This window comes from Nelumbo nucifera, chromosome 8 (assembly GCF_055504915.1).
Source record: "Nelumbo nucifera cultivar China Antique chromosome 8, China Antique-T2T, whole genome shotgun sequence".
Classification (NCBI taxonomy): domain Eukaryota; kingdom Viridiplantae; phylum Streptophyta; class Magnoliopsida; order Proteales; family Nelumbonaceae; genus Nelumbo; species Nelumbo nucifera.
The window spans coordinates 8,798,280-8,813,962 of NC_142656.1; the positions used below are offsets into that span (position 1 = coordinate 8,798,280).

Here is a 15,683-nt window from a genome sequence, read left to right on the forward strand (position 1 = left end):
TGTTATCTCAACTGTTTGATTTCCCAAATGTCTTCAATCTGGCTACATCAAGATAACCGAGATTTTCCAGGTTTACTTCAGCATAAAGAAGGGAAAGGGAAATACATTGCTGAGTTACCTGATCCATGCCATTTGTCAGTACTTGGTACCTGTAGTTGTGCTAAAACTAATATGGAAACTAGATTGTAACACCTTTTTCATGCAGATGTCCATATTTATAGGGTGCAGTACTATCACCAAAGATTGAACTGAACAGCATAATAATAGCATCCCAACTATATGGAGTCAGCTACATGAATCCTGTTTTGCCATTCTGTTATATTTGATGCTATATCCATTGTTAAATTATGGGTGATTAAATCATTTCTTACTACCACCCTGCCCTTTTTGGTCTACCCCTAGCCCTTCTACCCCCTTCAACCTGCAACAAATCACTTCTTACAGGTGCATAGCATAATGATAGTAATAGTAAATATGGACCCATACTAATTACATGCATGATCTGAGCATGTTTCTAGAATTTACTTCTGCTGGGACTTGCTAGGATTTACATTTCTTTAGTGCTTGACTTACCTGCTGATATGATTGTTTCAGGTATTCACAACTCACCATTGGATGGTACGGATATACAAACTAAAACCTCCAAAGAATAGGATCCGAGGAAAGACCAAGAAATCAAAAGCGGTATTTCCTATAAATATTTATTTTGATGTGAAGTTGTATATTTCACCTGCGTTGATGCCTTCATTTTTTCCCCCTCTGTGGCAGGGTTCCAAAACAAGTTCTACAACTAGCTCAAAAAGAGCAGGAAGGAGAAAGAACCCCTGGCATTAAGAAACACTATTGCAGTGAATCCTCTCTCAGTTCTAGTCATTCCATATACATCTGTGTGCATGACCCTCTAGAGGGATTGAGCAAAGGATTTTTTGGCCTCTTTGTACCATGTCTTGTATCATTTGTTTTCTGCATTTTAATGCTTCACAACATTGTGCAAGGAAGACCAATTTTGTGACCCTTGAACCAATTGCAGCGAAGGAATCATGAGGCAGATTAACGACAATTTTGGCTTTCTGGGAGGTGTAACATGCAACTTGTAGAGCTAACCTGTTCACAGGATTTTTATAATCTAGCTATCGGATGATTGTTTATTTACAGAAAAGTTTGTAGTGTTTTTCAGAACCGTTATTCCATTTCACGTCTGTATTCCTATTTGAAGTTTTGAACAGTGAACTCATTAGTATGGTGGGACTGTGGGACCCCTACAATAAGAATGAGAAAGGAGCGTCTGAGGTTTAGTTCAATTATCCCTATGCCCCTTTAGTCCTTACACCAATAGAAGTACTAGTATCAATGTACTACTCGGATCAGATGGACTGGTCGAACCAGTGAAGCGATAATCCACTCGACTCGGATCATCTGAGGTTCAGTTCAATTATGAGTTCTTGGCTTTGATAATCCACTCGACTACGTCTTCAATGACATCAAGGCAATGCAGTTGTTTAGGATTCAATAACTCGCCACGGTTCACATATTTAACGGATTAAATCTAAGACTGATCCTGACGCACAAAATTGATTTGGCAAAATAGAAAATTGAAAGGACCAAAGATGGCTGTTGGGAGTCAAGAAAGGATACCAGTCTATGGCAAAGACCGTGATGCTAAAATACATCCGGCCACGATGGTTTTATCTGAAGCTATTCTTCTAGGCTGGATTAGACCAACTCTGACTAATCCTGATCCTCTAAATATGTCATAACAATTTAACAAAGTAGCAAGTTGGCTCTTTCTCCACCGCGACCAAACTCTAAAAATGCTATTGAACTATTCGTTTAATGATTGTTACCAACTTGCACATCACCTTCGACACGGATGGAGGGGATGAATAACTAATTACTTTAAAAATGCACCAAACATTTGCTAGTAGAGTGAGGCTTCTAAAGGTTCGATACAAAAATATATATTGCGGATTAAAACTTAATTAATGAAACACCTCTCCTCTATATTACACAACAACAAAGTCCAACCTTCAGGTGAGTATCCAACAACTGACATCCAAACACAATACTACTATTTAAATCAACAGAATAATAATAATAACAAACCTTTCCGGCTCTCTTTAGTTTTTCCTGGCAATCTAGCTTATCATTTTCCTTTTGAGGGACAGTAGCCTTCTGCGTTCAAGACAACGGGGAAGTGGAACAAAAACAAATACAATAAGAAAACTCACCAAGTTAAATTAATGCTTCTATGCTTCTAAGTTTCAGGCTAAGACAGCAGTAAACCTTGTAGATTCTAGCTTTAGATGATCCAAAAGAATGATAATGAATATCTACCCTCCTCGAGCCCCCAACCTCAAAAACTACCAAGCCTTCATCTTGGAACCTCTTATGTCATCTGACGAATCCACTAATCCCATTAACTCAATCACAAGCAGACTGTAGGCTAGAGTGGATAAAAAGTAGGGGCTCCAAACAATACAAGTCCACAATAAATATACTATACAAGAGTAGTATGTGCTTCCTGAATAGAGCAACCCCTCCCAGCTCCCAGACAAAGTAAAGTATAATGAACTTCTCCTCTTGTCTGAGTAACATAGTAAATACAGACAAAACCATAGAGACGTTCTGCCAAAGCAATTCACACAGAACTGCATAGCACAGCTGCACCACACCTCAAAGTCCTCAAAGTTTTTTGGGTAAGCTATAGGTCTTCTTAAGGAACTTTGTTGCTGCTTCATCATTTCGATAGCACAAGACACGCAAGAGAGTATTTGGCTCAGTTGGACTCCATTGACCTGAAGTTGGGGGTAGCGGGAGCCTGGATTTGGCAGAAGAGCCATATGTTTCCAGTGTCACACGTTTGAAGCGCTCAATGAGTCTCTCTGTTTCAGTACGGAAAAGTGGAAGGATACCTACTGCTGTTTTTGAAAATTTAGCTATCAAATCATCTGGTAGCCCATCCCCATTGGACCAGAACAAATCTTTAAGAGCTTTGAAATCATCATCAATTATTTGAAAATCTCTCAAGGCAAATGCACGAGAAGGGCCTCCTGCAAGAAGCACCAACAAGAAACCCTCAAATGAAGCTTTCATTATTTCAGTAATCACACGGGTGCGGACCCTGTTATGAACTGTTTCTGCTATGATCTCTAAGTTCTGTTCAAGTTCCTGAAGCAGAGTTCCAATCCTTGAGGATGCTGGTTCCCCAACATATAGACCATCCCACAGAACATGACTTAGATCATGGAAGACAATCTTACAAGCTGTTCCTTCACATAGTTGGTGAATCCCTTCCTGACAAGCGGCTTCTGAGAGCTCAAACTTTTTCCCTAACCCATTTGAGAAGTCATCTGCATGTGCAGATTCACAATTTCTCAGATAAGTAACTATCCTTTTCTCCAAGACCTCCAATTCTGTCCTGATGTGCTGCAGAGTATTCATACGGACACATAACTGTGGTACTCCAAAGCTGTCTCCGTTCATTGTGCCAACCTGAGACTTCCGCTTCTGAGTTCCTTGGGACTTCTCTTTCTTCTTCCACACACCTTGGAACTTTGATCCTGTAGTACATCTGGTTAATGCCGGCATGGTGGGAATGAAAGTGTTTCGCGTCCCTATACATCACAGAAAGGGATAAAGTTAGTAATAAGATTAAGAATCAGAAAGCCATTTATAAATTTCAGTTTTGCAAGAATTTACCACAGCCAGATTTTGTTTTGGATACATAATGCTGAAGACATCTATCAAGGCCAGCCATTAAATCAGGAAGCAATGCAGGATGCATTGGTATTGGTAGCTGAAAGAATGCATCTAAAATCTCATCTATAATCCGTAGGATTTCAATGGAAGATGGAGCAAATCTCTCTTTATTTGCCCTTGGGTTCCAGACCTACAATAACAAGATTGACAAGGATATATTGATGAGAGAAAGAAAATATGAGCAACTATTTAATAGGGTAAATGTAATGAATGATTAACAGATATATTATGGGAGTTTGTAGATGCATCCATGCAGAGATGCACATGCATGTATGGTGCATGAGCACTGATGGTGGAAATGCATTTGTTGCATTTGTAGTAATAAGGCAGCCATGAATTGATATTAGGCTCTTTTAAACTGGGAGATTGCTGGTACAGTAGATCTTAAGGATCAGGTTCAATAAAGAAAAATATACATAAATTAATAAATACACTTCTAAAAAGGAATCTCTGAAACCAAGTAGCAAATTTCAAATAAATCCGAAGACTCCATAGCAAGACCTATGGAAAAGGACCAAAACAGAAGAAAAAAATTTATTTTTGATAATTGAAATAATGTTGTTAATCAACAATAGACAATAGTACAAAGTCCCCAAGGAAAGGCACGATTTGCAACCTCTCCGGGCTAGTTAAATACAGATTTCCAAATTAATAACAACTTACAGAGAAGCACAAAAAAAGATCTTCCCTAGAAACCTCCCGTTTGGCTAAAGCATCAGCCAAAGAATTAGCAGACCTACTAACCCATTTTACCTCAACTCTCGTATTGTGGTTAACCACTTTACTTTTTTTATGAGATCTTTGTAGCCCCAAATGGTGGTATCCAAGTTTAGGAGCCACCTTGTTACCACCTAAGGGTCCCCTTCAACTAGGAGATGCTCCACCCCAAGCTAGTTGGCGATCTGAATTCCATGTACTACAGCAAGGATTTCTGCCCTTGTGGAGTCCCCCACTCCCACCGGTCCTGAGAATAGGGAAATTATGTTGCTGTCCTTATTTATCAGGATACCCCCTATACCTGAAGGCCTGGGGTTGCCTTGGCTGCTTCCATCAAAGTTCAGCTTGATGACACCTTCCAAAGGTGGAACCCATTCTGACAGAATTCTTTCCTTCTTTGTTGAAGTGTTAGCTATTACTAGCTAATTCCTCCACAAGTCATCAAAGGAGAAGTCATAAAGAATATCCACAGTTTTTAACCAATGGATTGCTCTTTTTAGGATACAATCCTTCATTTCATCTAACCCTCTTTCCTTCTCTAAGAAAATTCTTGCATTACTTTCCTCCCAAAGAGTCCACAGAGTAGCTGCCCTGACACATTTCCACATGACAATACCTCTTCTAGTGTGCCAAACAAAGACAGATGGGTTGAATAACGAGCTTAAATCAGAAGGCATAGACTACCTACCTCCAAATAAACAAAGGCTCCACCTCCATATGGCTGTAGCAAAGGAACAGGAGATCAACAAATGGAAACAGTCCTGATTCTCGGCCTTACACAAGGAACACCAATTTGGGTAAAGACAAAGAGGGGGTTTCTTTTTCTGTAAGTTTTCCAAAGTATTGATTTTCCCATAGAAGACTTCCCAACAGAATACAGCAATTTTAGGGGGAATAGGTCGCGCCCAGACTTCTTTGACAGGGAATCCTTGGGATATGGGATTAGAACTGAAGGATTTTAGAAAAGAAGAGCAAATAAAAATACCTTTTGGAAGAGGAGTCCAAACCCTTTGATCAGAAGAAGTGGGGTCCAAGCAAATGGATTCTAGTAAATGATTAGCTCAATAACACAACTCGATTCACCATCCCTTAACCCTCTACGAAACCCAAAGTCCCAGTTTAAAGATAAGGGGTTTAACGGGCTCGGGAGAAAAGTTGCAATTGGCTCATGTTTGTGAAGGGAAAGGGAATAGAGCGAGGGGAAACAATCTTTGAGGGGTTGAGTACCCACCCTAATATCCTCCCAGAACAGAATAGCATTACCAGAACAAGCATCATACATGATGAATCTAAGGAAGCAAGGGAGAATACCATGTATTTCTCATCCTTCTTAATACAAGATATTTTTCATCAAATAATATTTGTTTCCTAATTCTAAAATCATAAAACATCATTTTTATACAAGGGTAAAAAATTTGATTCCCTTTTTATTGATAAAAAAATCAATTCCTTTTTGCTAGTGTTTCCTCAATAAAACTCCTCAAAAGATATGCTGCAATTCCCCTAATGTTTCTTTTTCCTTATTCTAAAACAACTTACAAGAAAGATAGAAAAAGGGACTTTCTGAGAAGGATGTAATAACTTATTCCTGGTTATTTGCTGCCTAAGTTCTGTTCTTATTGTGCATAATTCACAATCTTTACTGTTGACCATACTTGATGGTACTTCCATCATTCTCAAAACTTATAACAATTGTCCGTTTCTATGAATTCACTGAAAATTTTACCAATAAATGCCCCAAAGTATCATTTAAGGTGAGAAAATCATTTATTATGGACCCAAGATATCAACCAAGTCTTATGATTTCAAATGACCACAACAGAAAGGAAAATATCAATCATGCCAATAGTAGGATGATTAAATAATTTGAAAAAATTGAACACAAGGTAAATTGTGGAATCATAATTTTGAATTAGAGACTAATCTCAACTATAAGATCCACCAGTATGAGGAAGTTGGATGAAGCAGAGAAAGAAGCCAGACTTCACGTACCTCTTGCTGTAAATTCCTGTCAACCCATTCCTTCAGGCTGTCTACTCTTGTCCTTATCCATACCTTCACCAGATTGGCAATTGCAGTTTCAGCCTCATAAGGAGGCATCTCACGGATTATTGCCTTGCCACCATCGTCACTGTCCACGGAATCTTCAACAGCAATCTGCACAAGATCTTTCTCCAATTTGTCTGCTGCTCTCAACACTTGAACAGCATCAGGTGTCAGCTCTGAAATACCTGAAATGAATTGCTTCAGCTCATTTCCATAGCAAGCATGTAGGGTGGCAACTGCAACGCCTGCTGCAAGAGGATGCCATCTCTTCAGGATCGGACTGAATACTGCCTTCTCATTAGATGCCAGCTCACCAATATCTTTTGCAAGGATAGACAGGAGAGGAAGTGCATTTGGCATGTTTTTTGATGACCGCCTACATGAGTCTGCCTTCTCCATTCTCTGTCTTAAGACAGACCAAACAGATCAACAAATCATAAAACAGACAAGTCCAATTTCAACATATCTAACAAAAGGATGATGTAGCCAATCTAGACTATCCATCAGATAGGAAACTTAAACCCTCTGTTGTTTCACTCAACCAGTCCATTCATCCCTATGCATCACCTCATATTGGAGCTTTCAAAAAGGTATATCACCTATCCAAATTTCAAAGTTTCCACTCATTTAATTTTAACATTTCTAACAAAAGAGTCTTACTCTGGAAATGTAGCAAGGCCTTTTGTGTGTGTGTGTGTATGCGTGTGTGAGGGGGAGAGAGAGAGAGACCTGACATCCCATTCATTAAACGGGACACCAAATTAGTAATGGTTGCCTTCTAGATGGAAATACCCAAATACAGGAGGCTCTCGCCTGATCATTAACATTATTTAATTTAGACAGTAGCATTTCAGTTAGCAATCAGATGGTTAAAATCATCTGTTTTCAGTTACTGACTAAATTGGTGAAATCCTCCAGTCAGCAAAGTCTTTGGACCTTTTCTTATACTAAATAAATAGCTTAATTAATAGATTGATGTGTCAGCGTTGCATATATAGTACAACCAATAGGAATGTTTTGGTTAGCCAATATTTGCTAAGTAAAAAGATGCACCAGAAAACATGAACTTGCCTGGGCAAAAGCAGTGCGCAGTGATGATCTTATGTAAGTATCAATTCTGTTGCGAGCCACATCAACTTCTTCTTTCCTTTTCCTTCGATACTCATGTGAGATATCTTCAACTAATATCTTGGCTGCTGATACACCCAGAGAAACAATGCTCTGCATGGAATCAATATTTGAATGATTAAATGTGTCATGGTAAGCAAGAAGTCTTTTTTCAGCCCAACCCAATATCGAACTCAAAATTGAACTCAAGATCTTGGAGTACACAGGATCCTTTGTTGCCTTTGCATCTTTTGCAACTTCTGCCAACTGATTATCAGCAGCGAACAGAAGGTCATTTTCTATTTGACCAGTTGAAACATAGCGGTGAAATAAGACCCATGAAAAGCAAAGATTATGGAGCATCTGGTTCATCCCCAGGATCACCCAAGTCTTCTTTATAAGTTCTATAACCTCATCAATCTCTTCAATAACAGCTGTCTCTTCATTTGTGTCAAAACAAGCCTCTAGAAGCATCTGGTAGAGTCGGAAATTCAATGGAGAACCGTCTGCCCAGTGGCATGTTTCAGAAACAGAACCATCAAATGATCTGCAAGCAAGAGACATTACAGCAGTCCGGAGGATTTGCATTGACTCATTGTTCTTCCCAGTTTCCATGGGTCTCTGTAAAGCCCCATGAATCATCTGCCGAAGTCGTTGTGCCGATGCATCTGACTTGTCTAGTGGCAGATGAGGATGCAACAGTAGTCCAGCCTCAAGAACTTTCAAGTTTCTGGTCTGCCAAGCTTCATACTCTTGTGGATCTGGAAAATCTGAAGACTTGAACTGCTGTAATAGCTCCAGTGGCAGAACCATCGACTCAATGCGCCTTCCAAGCTGTTACATGAGCATAAACAAAAACTAATGATTAAAAACAGTGAAGCTCTAACCCATGGTTGGCTACACACTCCCCCCTCCCCAAGAGATGATATTGGGAAATTCAAAGATTGGTGTGACACAAAGGGATGTTTACTGTACTACTATATTGAAGAATCAACCAGATTGGCAATGGATCAGCAACTACTCTACCATGAGCTAACAAAATGGTTTTTCATTTAACAATATTCATTGAAAGCCACCTATGCACAAGACAAATACCATGCTTAGACAATGTGGTTTTAAGAGAAATGAGGATCATCGATCTTAAAAAGATCAACCATATAAATAACACAGGAGTTTAAAAAGAACGACAGCCAGATTAATTCGTAAACCAATAATCATACAGTAACCCACAGCCTAATCCTACAAAACCCCTCAAAAGACCCCAAAGGAAACTTACACTTCGCGAACGGGAGCAAAAATGCAGCAAAGAAATCTTTTTACCTTCAAAGAAGCAACGGGAAAAAAGAAAACTGAAAAAATAAGGTCTGAAATTAATTAGGAAGATGAAAAACTAAGCAATATCTTTGCCTTGAAAATTAAAAAACATAATAAAAGAGATAATTAGCTTATTATCAACATACATCTGAAAACGGAGTATTAATAGAAGGAGAAAAAAAATTAAATCCCGAATCGGATAGCAAGTCCCATCTCTAGAAAAGAAAAAGGATAAAACCCAGAAACAGGAAAGTGGAGCTTACTTGCCCAGCAGCAATTCTCAACAAAGCCCTCCTAATTCTGGTGTCCATCTGCTCCGAAACCCTCATCTGGACCCTCATAAGCTCCCCAACAGTGACGGGTTTCTTCGACTTAGATGGACTCTCCTTCCCCGGACTCTTCTTCGAAGATCTCAACCCTAGAGCCTTCTTAACCTTACTAGCAGCAGTCGAAGTCAATGATCTCTGCAGAGAAGGCGAGGTCGAAGACGACGATAGACTAGAAGGAGAATGAGAAAGAGAGGAAACGGAAGACGGAGACCTCTCACTCCTCTCCGACTGAGGGATAAAAGTCAATGGCTTGCCACCGGAAGATCGACAAGCGCCGACGAAGATCTCGAAAGCAGTCTCTCGGAGCTCGGAATCAGTCAAACTGCAGCCCAATTCGCCAAAGGGGGAGGGCAGATCGGGGGCGGGAAGCTTGTTGTTGCTTCCCATCTCTCTCTTTGATTCTCCAAGAATTTTGTCTCTGAACAAATGCGCCATTGTGGGAGGTGAAGGTCTCCAATGGGAGGAAAAAAAACTAAACTAAATTAGAACAAAAAAAATAATAAAGGAAGCTTTTTCTTTAATCTCGCTTGTGTCTCTCCACTGTCTCTTTTGCTTTTTCCTGTTTCTCTAAACGAGAAGAGACTGTGATGATGGGTTTTGTTCTCCCTTGACTTTCAAGGGATTCATATTATGGTTTTTAGATTATAGGTGAGAAGAGTTGGGAAAAAAAAAAGAGCTGGAATTTGAAGGAGAAAGGTTGGATGAGAGAGAGAGAGAATAAATATCAATTAGGATTAAATATCGAGTTATACCAACAAATCTCAGTTTTACTTTTCCTTTCTGAGTTTTTTTCTTTTCTAACTGTGCTTGCGTGTTTGTGGAAACGGTTTTGTTTGAGAGATGGACCTGTGTACCCTTATCTTTTTCTTGTGAGTCTTGAGTGGACCTCTATTATACCCTTGAGGAGTTGGGCCGTGGATGGGCCTCTCTAACATCACTGGAATGAGAATTCAGATCTCTTTTACCATGGGTTGATGATCTAATCAGCAATAGATATCCTCCTGTGATGTCAAGGTCCAAATTCATCTTTACCTAGAGTAACTTGACTTTTTTGATGAACCCATGATAATAAATTCTAGGCTTAAAGGCAAATTAGTCTTCTAATTGTAAATTGAAGCAAAAGTAAAATGATACTGTTTGGATGAGATAGAATTGCAAAAGGTAGAAGTAGAATCCGTGTAAAGTGTCTAACAATCTAGATGAAGAAAGAGGAGGATAAGAAGAAAAAATAAGAGCAGAAGATGGAGTCTTACGCGTTAATACTAGAAGCAGCCTAGAAGTAAATGCATAAATAATAAATAATTAAATAAAATGTGGGTGGGGTTTCCTTCTCGGACTTGATTGGGATATTTGTCCAAAGCACATGTGGGTTTGCTAGTCCATATCATTCCATTATCAATTCAATTGTTTAAAACTACCGAGTCCTCTCTCTTTGAGCTGGCAGAAAGTTGTTCTTCTTCTGCTTGTTTTTAAGAATGAATACTTAATAATTGATTATTTCATGTATTACAAGCTACAGCAATGGCTTCAAGGTTAATGCACCCCTCCTCTGGAATCTGGATTGCAGGTTGAAGTTAGAATTTTTGTGTAGAGGAACTTGATCAATAGATGGATTTAGAAGGGTGCAGCTCCATCAGCCATTTTCAGATTTCTCTCCAAAGGAACTAGTCTGAGGAATGGGTATTGCCGCTTTTAAGTTTTAACTTCTAATAATGGTTTTGTAAAGCTCTGTGTAGTGTAGGAATGTGGTAAGCATACATGGCTTTGGTCATTAGAGTTGGACCTGTTGAATTGAATATTTGAATCCAGAAGACAGATGCAGACAGAGAAAGACAAGTCGTATAATTTGGATTTTGGACCGACACTAGACCTCCCCTCTTTATCTTTATTGATAGATTGGTGGTATATAATATGGCAATCTCTTTGCCAGAAAAAAATAAATAAACAACTCATTATAGGGAATCCTTTAGCCCATTTTATATAGAAGAATTACATGTAATAATACAACATGAAAAAATAATTTTTGTCATGTTCAACCAACCACACTTGCTAATCATAATAGCTTATTATTCTCTTGTTGAGAGAGAGATGAGAGAGATCTCTCTCTCATGGATGTAATTCAATGTTTCTTAAGATTAACAAAGGAAAAAAAAAAAAAAAAAAAAAAGAAATCAAAGAAAGACCTACAGCACATCAGATGAGTCCAAGTTATTTTTCCCTGGTTTTTGACATTGTTTGCAGGTCTAAATTGATCATCAAATGTTGAAACCAGAGGAGTAAGAAAGAACAGTAACAGAATATAAATTGGCATTAATTAAGGGTGTAAATCACAGGTTTGTTTTTATTTAATTATTTGATAATAATTGGGTTCCCCCTGTAACTCTGTAAGTGTAACCTCCTCTAGTAATTCGGCTCAAGTCAAGGTGGGCTCGCCACCTAACCTTGCCTTCAGATGATGATGATGCCCGCAAATCACGCTCGACGGACATGTTCGCAATATTGTTAAAAGGATAAATGTCATCACCACTAGACGAGTTGGTAATCAAATTAAAACAAGCTCCATCTCTCTTCTCTCTCTCTCTCTGACTCTTTTGTCAATCTCACTTGCAGCGAATGAGGAGTTTGCATTTGCTCATTTGTTGTTATTGGAATGACCAAAGCCCTAGATTCTCGACCCGTCTTTCCGCCTTATCGATCCAATCAAGACCCAGTTCTTACTTCTTAGTCGGTTTGCTATTTTTGGACTTGTATTTATCGACGTACCAGGGATCGATCTCCATCCTTCACTGATGTTGGTTCTTAACTGGGGTTTTCGATCGGAAAATTTGTAAGCAGCTGTTGACGCTGGAGGATCTGACTAGTTCGTCTCTATGAGTCTTGAAGCCCGAGCTTCTACGGGAGCATGCCATAATCATCTTCGGTTGCTTAACCTGAATCTTCAGCAGACGCAGAGGGTTCTTGATAAATTAGACGAAGTGGGTTTGGAATTGGACGAAATCGAGATTCGGGAACGATGCGAACTCTGAGGTTGGAAATTGGATATCGGAACTTAACCAAAGTTTGTAACCTTGTCTACGACGGAGGTGGAAAAAATGGAAATTGTTGGGATTATTCCATTCCAAAATGTAACACCTTTGGATTCCACGAGGTGTGATAAGGTGACGGATCAAAGCTTTTGGATCTGCGATTTAGTTGCAGGTTTTGGATTACCAATTGGCGCTTGGCTTCATTGGCCACATGGGCTTGATCGAGAACCTGAAAGAAATCATGGATTGTGGAGTGTCACTGTTGCAGCAAATGTACTTCCTAGAAGAATTCAACTTGGTTCCAGAGTCATTGATGCAGGATCAGGAAGCGTAGCCATTGCCGCTATCCGCACTTCCAGAGCGACTGGTTGTGACAGGTTATGAAAATGCAGACAATACAGCCTTTTGTGGTGTTTTAAGTCGGTCAGCTCTCAGATTTACATTTCTCAGCCAATTGATCCAAGACAATTTGCTTTGAGTTACTACTGACTTGTTCTTCAGTCACAATGTAGACATGAGAATTGAGAGATGCTTCAAATCCTGCGGGTGGCTCAGACTTCAGGAATCAGGACCCACTGGAATGCAAGAGCCAAGAAATTATTTTTGAGAAGGAAGCATTGGGTTTAATAGACTTATGAACTCCTATAATATGTTCTCTGTTGTTTGGCAGAGAAGGGGACAATGATAGAAGGACAACAGAAGAGATTCAGAGACTTATTTGAAATAAAATCTATAATGTGACAGACTGACAGCCAAATATGACCTAGTTGAGAAAACCCACTACAGCACTCAAGATCAAGGCCAAGGAGAGTGTGTATCACTGGCTCCTATGCCGGGCTGCTATTGCTTTTTGGCCAATTCTAGTCGAGCTGGCCCTCCTGTGAATAGAAAAGCCAAGAAGGAGAAGAGCAGAGTCCACTGCCAAAACAAGTTTGTTCTGTGAGGATCGATAAGCTTAAGCTGACTTTCTCAGTTTAACCAACAAATGTAGCTTCACATTCAGAGCCACCATATCTTATAAGGTACAATCAGAAGATGTCAAAACCATAGAGAGCTAGAGACCACAATCCATCCCATAGCCTGATAAGTTCCTATTGACTGGTGAGTGGTGAGCCCCAAGTGAAAATCAAACAAAGTTTGAGTTCATTTTGAGCCATCTGATGACCTGAATCTTGGAACATGCTTAAAAGTTTAAAGCAAAGGAGAGAAAGTAAACAACTAGACTTTTAACGTGTTTTACAATAGGAATTAGATCCTAACCTCGTAACAGATTGGATCATGTATCCCATGTATTCCCTCAAAAGGAAAACTGATCTGCCACAGCCAGGAAAAAACTAAAAAGCAATTGTACAGCTCAGATGTATTTCTTGTTACTTTCTCTCGCTTTCTTAGCACTGGTTTTACGTAGTATTATTGTAGCACCTTGTTTTTTAGAACCAATAAACGGAATATCTATCTTTTAAGTCTTGAGACTATAGACTCTACAGACACCATACATGCTGGAAAGTGGAAACCTTGGCAATTTACAGAAAGCTGGGTTTTCTCGACATAGAATTGATTCTTCATAAGATGGGTTAGGGGAAAAAAGTTGGGTTTGTCTGTTAATGGTTGATAGATTCTTGCTCCTGCATTTGGGTTGATCAGCAGCCTCATGGAGGGCCATCTTTTTTTTTTCGGTAAAAAAGAGGACAATCTATATATAGAATCATATGAACACTGAGATAACAATAACATACGCATCTGTGGCGACTGGGATTCCTGTATAAATAGATTTGACTATTGATTATTCTCACTCTGTAATGGGAAAAATGCTAACCCAGTTAGAATGACAGTCGATCATGAAAACGAGGCTTAAAGGTATGATAATATGGTACATGTGACAAGTGCTTGGGGTTATCTCTGGGAGGTTGTTGGAATAGGAAGGCTGATTATTAGTATACAGCGAAAGCTGAAAGTACTCAGGGTCCGTTTGGTTTATAGTTGGAATCGGAATCAAAATTCTCCAGAATCAGAATCGGAATGATCCATTCCCATAGTCTATTTGGTTCAGACAAGAATGGGAATGGGAATTAAAATCAGCATGAATGGAATTTCATTCTCAAGGGAGGGTCTGGGAATGGCCATTCCCTCAAATGGGAGAATGTCATTTCAGAAGGAATGGGAATAGATTTCCGATTCCGCCCAACCAAACAGTTGGAATTAAAATAAACCCATTCCGATTCCGATTCCAGACCCCTATTCCTGCAAACCAAACGAACCCTCAAATGTTAATAGAAAACAAATCAGGGGAATGGTCAATCAAACAACAACATTACTGTTTTAACTTTCACCCACTCTATAATTCATATAAAATGTGTTTTCTTGAGGTTTTGAGGATGCAAATCAGCTCAAATTTTCTTTCTTGCAACCATTGCCCTGATTGCAGGTAAGGGATAATGTCATTCCGGAGAAGGAAAGAGGTTAAGAGGGGCAAGGCAGAGGCCATGTCCATGTGTAGATGTACGATTAAGTGCATAAAACAAAATGTGCATATTTTGTAGGGTCGAGCATGTCATCACTGAGTACAGGGGAACATACACGGTCTGAAACATCCAACCATTGATCAACAAGTTGAAATCTGCAACCGAAATTGAAAGGCTAATGAGGCAAAGTTTAAGACCTTATTGTTAGTTCTTTCACAAATATCCACACCCCTTCTCACGCAAACAACAGGCGAACATGGCATTGTAACACATGTGACATGGCTCTTCAATGGCCATTTTGAGTGGGGCATAGAATGCATATCATTATCATCACCATTTATGCTTGCAATAAAAACTAGGGCACATAAAAACCCTGGTTGTTGGAGTCTGCAACGCGCCACAACATGCTTAAATCTCTGTGTATGCTGCACCAAATTCTGCAATTTAGCATAGACTCGTCAGACAGGCTGAGTTGAATGACCTATTGCTTTGCATTTTAGTGGGTGTTTGGCATAGAGAACAGTGCCACGTAGGCACTACATCAGATAAAGCAGTGCTTCAAGCAATGTTTTATATCATTTTTCTAAAAAAAAACAAAAAAAAAACATTGTTCCAAAATACACCTTGAAAATCGAAAAAATATGATCAAGAGAAACGCCAAAGCATTACTACCAACAGAATGTTGAATAATATAGACCATTGAAAATGTTGCCACCAGCAATGATACCAAACAAAACCAGCACTGTTTTCTCAGCCAAAATAGCAGCCCGATTCCAAACAAAAATATAGGCACCATTTTCTTATAACTCCATATGCCCAGCGATGTTCTCAGAACCGATGCTAAATATCTACTATCCAATAGATATTTGAAGAAGCTCAGCTCCTTAATAACCGAAGTTGAGTTACATCTTATTATTTAACCA

General features: G+C 39.2%; 2 protein-coding genes across 2 annotated transcripts in view; one reads left to right on the forward strand and one right to left on the reverse strand.

Annotated features, from left to right (window-relative positions):
- LOC104592089 (dolichyl-diphosphooligosaccharide--protein glycosyltransferase subunit STT3A) overlaps positions 1-1,159 on the forward strand; it is a 46,827-nt gene extending 45,668 nt beyond the window's left edge. The window contains exons 22-23 of the mRNA XM_010251270.3: positions 595-684; positions 769-1,159. Of these exons, the coding sequence (XP_010249572.1) occupies positions 595-684; positions 769-834 (156 nt within the window). The 3' untranslated portion in view covers positions 835-1,159. The remainder of the gene's footprint in view (positions 1-594; positions 685-768) is intronic.
- Positions 1,160-1,927: 768 nt separating this feature from the next.
- Positions 1,928-9,991, reverse strand: LOC104592090 (elongation factor Ts (DUF810)). Its single transcript, XM_010251271.3, has 5 exons — positions 9,207-9,991; positions 7,594-8,463; positions 6,469-6,924; positions 3,700-3,889; positions 1,928-3,614 (listed from the first exon to the last, which is right to left on the reverse strand). The coding sequence occupies exons 1-5, from the start codon at positions 9,705-9,707 to the stop codon at positions 2,683-2,685; spliced, it is 2,949 nt and encodes a 982-aa protein (XP_010249573.1). The 5' UTR covers positions 9,708-9,991; the 3' UTR covers positions 1,928-2,682.
- Positions 9,992-15,683: the final 5,692 nt, after the last annotated feature.